Here is an 8,552-nt window from a genome sequence, read left to right as displayed (position 1 = left end):
CTAGCGTGGGACCCGTGCAACAGGCCAAAAGCAGGCTGTCGACAAGCAGTAAGACTTAACACACGTTCTGTGATCAGATGTCCATTTTAACTCCTAAATCATAGCATTAGTTTACTTTCATTAGTTCTTCTATGCCGTATGAGTCGAATGCTTCCCACAATCGAACCTCCAGGCTCATTGATCAGCAAATGTTTGTTCCCTGTATCCAACCGTCTTTTTATCACCTTAGTTAGAGAGTAAATTCACTGTAATATAATCAAGAGCTGTGTGTGTTGCCTATTTATAGTTCCTGCCAAGAGAATTGACCCTTTAGATATGAGACTGACTGACTGATTTAAGATAATTGAGCGATTATTAACTAACTGATCACTAGTAATAATTGTACAATTATTCAAAACTACCTAGAGGTCCGGAGACTCTAGGATTATAACAACTCCGGTGGTGCCCTTTACGAGGAAATTCTGATTTTATGAATAATAATTCATAATTGGGTATCAATTCTCATAAATTTATTAAAATGCATAACTAATAAATTTAGGTCCACTACATTATATTGAATTATATATTGAATTCAAACAATTCATTCATCGCTGACATAGAGCCGGGTGTCCCGGGACGAGGTCAACATCCAGCGAAAAAGCAAAAAAGTTACTGCCAGTAACTTTGGGATGGGAGGGAAATACATGTGGATCACTGCTACCTTACGAGATCCAAGCAAAGCGTTTTGCAAAGTCTGCAGGAAAGATTTTAGCATTTCGCACGGGGGGGAGGCAGATGTCAAACTGCATGCTAGCAGCAAGCGACACACTGCCAGCGGTGCAACTGTCCAAAACAACACACTGGTCTCATCCTTCTTTAAGCCAGAGCATGACTCCATGTATAACAAAACAGCCGCTGCTGAGTTGACCTCCGTGTTTCACTGTGTGACCCCACCAGCAGTCATACAGATCGCTTGATTGTGCTATGAAGTTGACACCACACCTGTACTCTGATTCGGTCATAGCTAAACACATCAGTTGTGGTTTCACAAAACTGGCAAGTAAACTGGCACCCCTTGCTTCTGAATTCGCCCAAACCCTTCAGTCAGATGGCACATACTTTTCCATTGCAACCGATGCAAAGTGAAAATATTCCCCATCTCTGTAAGATTCTGGACCCCCGAGCAGGGCATCCAAAGCAGAGTCCTAGATTTCTTTGAACAGGCAGCCGAGAGTGCAGATGCAGTCAAAGACACCCTGCTGCAGAAGCTAACAGAACACAAACTAAGCATTCACAATGTCTCGGCCTTCTCGGCTGACAACGTGCCTCTGAATTATGGCAAAAGGCACTCTGTTTACCACAACAGCAAGATCCTGCCCGCTAACTGCCCTGCCCACTTAGTCCACAATGCAGTAAAACGTGGCAGCAATGTACTGGAAATATATGTGGAGACTGTAGTGATCAAGTCATTCAATCAATTCAGCTGCTCTGCCAAGAGAGTTGCAACCGTCAAGGAAATGTTTGAATTTGTTGATGGAGTACCTTTTACCTTGGTGCGCCACTTCCTCCCTCGTTGGCCGAGTCTGCTTCCAGCGATAAAAAGGCCTCGTCAATACCTGGGTGGCGATGGCGCAATGGATAAGACAGACCCTGGTTCAATCCACCACTGTGTCCCTGAGCAAGACACCTGGCCCCTAGTTGCTCCAGAGGCGTGCGACCTCTGACATGTATAGCAAATGTGAGTCGCTTTGGATAAAAGCATCAGCTAAATGAAAGAATGTAATGAATGTAATGGCCAGCTGTTCGGAGCTACTTCTTGTCGCGGGGATGCGAGGAGTGTCCCCGAGTCATCTGGGAGGTGCTCGCAAGTGGTGAGCATGGTGAAGAGGGGGAAGAATGCAGCAAGCTCGAGGTCACTCTCTTTTTCTAGCAAAACACTCTGAAGATGTTCTCTGACGCTGTGTTGAGTCTGGAGAGTGAAAGGCTCACCTCAGTTGAAGTGTATTCGCTGATGAACAGCCTTTGAACCAAACTCCTGCAGCGCAAAACAGATGCTTTCTATGGGGCAACAGTTGACCGTGCCTTAACCTCTGTTGCTTTTAATGCAGACAGGCTCCGTAGAGATGAGATCTACGACGAAACTGGACATATGTACAAAGTCCAGTGTTTCAACCTCAAGGAAATTCAGCAAATCAACTACCGGCACCTGACCACAGTTGTATCCACACTTCAAATGGAAGATGCTCTTGACATGGATGAGCTCTACAATGAGACCTGCCTTCTGAAAGAGGTCTTGCCTCATCTGGAGCCACAGAGTCAGCCTGTAGGCGAGCTTTGGGCAAAAGCTTTGAAAATCTGCTTTCCCTCAGTATGTGAAGTTGATGTCCTTTGTCTTGAGCATCCCTGTGAGCAACGCTTACTGTGAGCAGGTGTTCTCCATCATGAAAGGGGCCTGGACTGATTTGAGAAATAGGTGCTCATTTAATCTGGTCCACTGCGAAATCAAAGTCAAAATGAACTTACAAATGAGTTGCGCAGACTTCCATAAATTCATCCAAGGAAAGAAGAAAGTCCTAACAGCAGTGAAATCCTCCGCCAAATATGCCAGCTGTCCTCTGCAATCCAGTCTTCCTAAGAGGTAGGCTATATAAATTTAATTAGCCTAATTAGTCGGCTACTGTAACTACCGATAAAGCAACTTTGTGTCACAAGTTTCAGCGTGGACATTGTTTGAACAGCGTTGTTATAGCCACAAAATAACACCTGTGTGTGTCCTTTTCCCCCATTTTTGTTTTAGTGTAGATGAAGATATTGGAAGTAGCAGTTGCGAGGACAGGGAAGGGTATCTGCAGTCAGTCACAGAGAGGGAGTAATCTGCATGCATGCACGTGAAATGTCACACAGACAGATGTGATGAAATTAATAAAATGAAATGAATCGTATGCAATGGAAAATTGATCGCACACTGTTATTGTTTCATTTTTTCTAATGAAAAAGTTCTTTCCTGTCCTGAATTTCACCTATTCTCATCTGGTCACCCTACATTCAGAGGAAATCTCAAATGTGCGGTTCATGCAAGACGACCAAAGACTGTGCATGACCTGGATGCATTTTGCCAAGATGAATGGGCAGTTATACCACCTGCAAGAATTTGGGGCCTCATAGACAACTATTACAAAAGACTGCCCACTGTCATTGATGCTAAAGGCAATACACAGTATTATGAACAAAGGGTATGCAGACTTTCAGTTTGTTTTTCTCTTTGTTGCCATGTTTTGATTTATGATATTGCCATTCTATTATTACCTACAGTTGAAATTGAATTCCATCAGAAATAAAATGTGTTTTGCCTGCTTACTCATTTTTTCATTACAAAGTAAGTATGCAAAAGTTTGAGCAGTACACTAAGTACTGCTCAAAAGTATATATAGTATACACACTATATAGTGTATATATAGTGTACAGTACAACTGTACACTATATATACACACACATACACACACATATCCAAATGTTATCTTAAAAAGACGAAAGATCTTAAATACATTCTATCCAAAGCAAGAAAAGAGATTTATTTTCTTACCTTTTGATTCCGTACACAGGGGTTTCCAGGCTGTGGCTGAATGCTAGCACCACCACACAGAACACATCCACTCTAATCATGCCTGTGGTGTTTTGCTTCTACTGTCTGGGCTGCAAATGTGAAACAGAGGCATTCAGCACTATGTTGTGGGAAAAGACAAGTTGTGTAAACTGCATAAGAGAGTGCTTGTCACACCTGTTTTCCTTGCTCAGCTTGGTTGAGGAGTAAGGATATGAGATGAGGTGAAGGTAGTATCCCTTCTGTACCTTACTCCTTTAGCATGTCGAACTGCAATTTAGGCTTGGGTCCTCCCACTAGGTAAGATGGCTCAAACGTCTGTCAGGAGCACCACCTGAAAAAGCATTAATGTTAATTGACTGCGTGAGATGTACCTTGAATATCTCTGGTAATATTAGGTCATTGCAGCCAAAATCAATAAATCTGAAATTAATCTAAAATAAAACAGCTAGGCAACATGTTGTTTTGTTCAGGATTATTGAGATGTCATTTTATACATTGACTAGGGATGTGATGAGATCTTGTCCCATGTGAGATTAAAACGTGACAAGATTTATGCTGAATGTGTGTGTGAATTTGTGGTGAGATTTCTGCTGATCACAAGTGTTTTCACTTAGCTTCGGTTTCCAAATGGTGGGAAGGGGATTTCCTTACTACCAGCGAAGCAATAAGTAATGCACAGCACAGTATAGAGTATAGTATGTGTTGACTCAGCAGGGATAATATTACATGAGAAAAGCTGATCTACAGGAGAAACAGATCTGAAAGCAACACAGAATGCCAGAGAGCTGCACTGACTTAGATTCTGAATTGTCACCTAAATTGTGTTTCCTGTTACATAAATCAAAACATTACCACCGTAAATTGCTGCAAAAAATCTCACCAAAATGCAGGAAATTAATTGTTTTTTGCTGAAAATTTTCATATAATTCAGCATTAAAGATTTCTTTGAAAAAAGTGTTTAAAACTCTTCTCGTCTTGATCTTGTGAGCTATGCATCTCGTCACACCCCTAGTGGCAGGCAATCTAAAAAAATCAGTGTGATGTCATCATGTGTGAGGCCACAATACCAGATGAGCTTACCACCTTTTATGCTTGCTCTGATCTCCTCAACAAAGAGTCAGTCTACTCAAACAACCATTTACGAAACGAGACTTTATCTTGGGTTTTTTATTTAAATATAAATAAAATATTAAATATTTAATATAATATTAAATTTAAATATAAATTTAAAAATCTTACAGAGTGGTGCTCAGAGAACAAGCTACTGCTCAACGTCAGCAAAACTAAGGAACTGATCATTGATTTTAGGAAGAAGGAGATAAAGACACACACTCCTGTCTATATCAGTGGAGCTGAGGTGGAGCAGGTGAACAGTTTCAGGTTCCTGGGAATCAGAATCACAGAGAACCTGACATGGTCATCTCACATCTCCACGCTAGGAATGGGCAAAGATACATCAAAATGTATTTTTAAATAAGATATCAAACACCCTCATTTTAAGCGATTCAAAATAAACTACAAAATACAGCAGCCACACTATGTATCAATATAAACTACTGTATTTTTGTATTTGAAAAATACTAAAAATACTTTTCCAGGTACCATGAAATCCTTTCACAAACCTTATATCTATCGGCCTGTTGGATCCTACCCTTCACCAGAACACTGACTCAGCTACAGTAGCTACAACACTAAAACTAAGGCTGAAATCTTAATGAGTGCAATAAATTTTCTTCTGGATTTGGCATTAACATATTAGCTGACTTGCATTTTATGGTTGTCAGCTTTTTGTTGCTTTACATTATCGTCACCAGCAGATGGTGGTGTCTTTGTTAATGAACCTTCGAGTACTGAACCATTTTCAATACAATTGTGTCGGAAAGCAATAATGCTTCCGAGCGCTTCATTTGGCCATCACTACCCCCACCCCTCAGCTGGTTTGCTCCTGCAGCTTTTAAGCAGGTGCTTGGGCCTACCACACTCTTTTGCCTCCGCCCCCTGCTGAGGAGACAACCAGGAAGAGGTGAGTACTACCATTGTTTGCATTATCTGTGAGCTAATTTGATATCTAACTGGACTACAGTAGAATCACTTAATTCTATGTTGTGAACCTTGAATATTACTGATGTGAGGTTTCTTTTTAGACAGGCAGGATGGCCAGACCCCCCTGTGCTTCCTCAACCTCCTCTGGAACTACTCACAGCAAAGAAAGTTATCAAATGTTTAACAACTTAAATAAACAATCAAAATAAGAATGTGTATGGCTCCTGCTTTATCAACAATCTCCACAAAGACACTCAGTTAACTATTTCAGGTAATGGAACCCCTGGTCTCCATTACAGGGTCACTCGCTGTCCCTCAGGTTGTGACACAGGGACACAGACTTGACTGCAATGTTTGCCGTATGTCCTTCGGGTGCAGAAGGCAGGTCCAGACTGTAAAACTGGATAAAAGTGTGAGGGGTGGCGCAGCCAGCCGCATCACACAAATCATGGAGTGACGCCCCTGCGAGGAGGGCCCTAGAAGCCGCCATGCCTCGAGTAGAGTGCGCCCTTACGGCCATAGGTGAAGGCAAACTGCGCACCTGATAGGCCAGGGAAATAGTCTGAACGATCCAGTTGCTGATGGTGTGTTTAGAAGCGGGAAGCCCAGCCTTGGGGGGCCCAAAACACACCAGCAACTGGTCACCTTTCCTCCACTGGGAAGACCTCAGAGTGTAAATGCTCAGTGCTCTGACAGGGCAGAGCAGATGAAGTCTCCCGACCTCCGCCGTCACATGAGGTGGGGGATGAAACGCCTGCAGCACCGTGGACCCTGCCAGTCTGGCCGGAACCTTAGGGACATAACCTGGACAAGGGTGCAGGATGGCCCTGACCCTCCCCGGGGCAAACTCCAGGCATCGGGGAGACACAGACAGTGCCTGGAGATCCCCCACCCTCCTCAGAGAGGTGATAGCGAGGAGAAAGGTCATCTTAAGGGTCAGGTGCTTGGCCTCAGCCGACTCCAGGGGTTCGAAGGGGCCTCAGCCAGTGCTTCAAGAACCACTGCCAGGTCCCAGGTGGGAACCCTGGAACGAGTCACGGGTCTCATCCTCCGGGCTCCACGGAGGAAGCGCACACCCAGCGGAAGCCTCCCCAAGGGCCCATCACTCAGAGGGGCGTGGAATGCTGCAATGGCAGCCACATATACTTTGAGCGTGGACGGGGAGAGGCCAGCAGAGAAACGGTGCTGGAGGAACTCCAGTATCACAATTACCGAGCAGGTATCTGGGTCCACTGCCCGTTCTCTGCACCAGGTGGTGAACAAATTCCACTTTAGGCCGTACATCCTTCTCGTGGACGGGGCTCTGGAGCTGAGCAGCGTTTCGACTGCTCCTGTCGTCAGACCCGCCTCTAAGAACTGCGCCCCCTCAGGGGCCAGACCCATAGCTGCCACAGGGCGGGGTGCGGGTGAAAGATCTGGCCTTCCGCCTGGGACAGCAGGTCTCTCCTCAGAGGGACCTGCCAGGGCGGGCCCTCGAGGAGCGATATTAAATCCGAGAACCACACTCGTGCCGGCCAAAACGGGGCTACTAGTAGTAGGCTGACGCCGTCCTGGCGGACCCGCTCCAGTACCCCCGGGAGCAGAGCGACTAGGGGAAACGCATACAGACACAGCCTCGGCCAGGTCTGTACCATGGCATCCAGCCCTAGCGGGGCTGGGGGTGATAGGGAGAACCACAGGGGACAGTGTGCCGTCTCTCGGGACGCAAACAAGTCCACGTCTATGGGGCCGAACTCTTCGCATAATAACTCCACCACCTCGGGGTGGAGTCTCCATTCCCCGGGCCTCTACCCCTGTCTCGACAGCAGGTCTGCTCCTTGATTCTGGGTCCCAGGGATGTACATCGCTCTGAGGGACAGCAGTCTCTCCTGGGACCACAGGAGGATCCGATGTGCCAGTTTGCATAATGGGCGCGAGCGCAGACCCCCCTGGTGATTCAAATAGGCCACCACCGCCCTATTGTCGGTCCTGACAAGGACGTGGCGACTGCGGAGAGCGGGCAGAAAACTCCTCAGAGCTCTGAAAACCGCCAACATTTCCAGGCAAGAGAAATGATGCTCCTCCCAGGAGCCTCTCACGAAGCGGTCGTCCATGACCACGCCCCATCCCGTGAGTGAGGCGTCTGTTGAAATAATTGTTCGGCGACAGATTGCTCCCAACACAGGACCTTGGGACAGGAACCAAGGCTTCCTCCATACAGACAGGGAACGAAGGCATCCGCTCGTAACCCGTATCAGACGGAGCGGATTTCCCCTCGGGGAGAATCCCTTGGATTTTAGCCACCACTGCAGGGCTCTCATGTGCAGTAGTCCGGAAGGTATTATACTGGACGCTGCTGCCAGAAGACCCAACACCCTCTGAAAGTGTTTTACAGTGAACTGCACTCTGGTCACTGAGGATAAAATGGACTCGATGCGTGCGGGAGACAGGTGGGGCCGCATCGTTGTTGAGTCCCACACCACCCCTAGGAACGCAGTCCGTTGGGCGGGTGTCAGCACGCTCTTCTTCGCGTTGAGCCGCAGCCCCAAACGCTGAAGGTGGGCGAGGACGACATCTCGATGCCGAACCGCTAACTCTCGAGACTGGGCCAGGACGAGCCAGTCGTCGATGTAGTTCAGTATGCGGATGCCCTGGAGCCTCAACGGAGCCAGAGCTGCATCCATGCATTTGGTGAACGTGCGGGGAGATAGTGCTAGGCCGAACGGAAGAACCCGATACTGGTAAGCCGTGCCCCCGAAGGCGAACCTCAGGAACTTCCTGTGAGAGGGACGGATGGAGATGTGGAAATAAGCGTCTTGCAGATCTATCGTGACAAACCAATCCTCGGATTGGATGTGACTGATGATGGCTGGGATGGTAAGCATCCTGAACCTGAATCTCCTCAGAGATTGGTTCAGGGACCGCAAATCCAAAATCGGACGCAATC

General features: G+C 46.6%; 1 protein-coding gene across 1 annotated transcript in view; it reads right to left on the bottom strand.

Annotated features, from left to right (window-relative positions):
* The window catches only part of pam (peptidylglycine alpha-amidating monooxygenase), a 76,400-nt gene that overhangs the window by 57,411 nt on the left and 10,437 nt on the right, over window positions 1–8,552 (bottom strand). Inside the window, exons 2-3 of the mRNA XM_046066310.1 lie at window positions 3,758–3,914; window positions 3,563–3,672 (exon numbers count right to left, since the gene is read on the bottom strand). Coding sequence (XP_045922266.1) covers window positions 3,563–3,642 — 80 coding nt within the window. The 5' untranslated portion in view covers window positions 3,643–3,672; window positions 3,758–3,914. The remainder of the gene's footprint in view (window positions 1–3,562; window positions 3,673–3,757; window positions 3,915–8,552) is intronic.

The sequence above is a fragment of the Micropterus dolomieu genome, linkage group LG13 (assembly GCF_021292245.1).
Source record: "Micropterus dolomieu isolate WLL.071019.BEF.003 ecotype Adirondacks linkage group LG13, ASM2129224v1, whole genome shotgun sequence".
NCBI classification, from domain to species: domain Eukaryota; kingdom Metazoa; phylum Chordata; class Actinopteri; order Centrarchiformes; family Centrarchidae; genus Micropterus; species Micropterus dolomieu.
The sequence above is the reverse complement of the archived record's forward strand: the minus strand, read 5'-3'. Positions and strand labels throughout refer to the sequence as shown.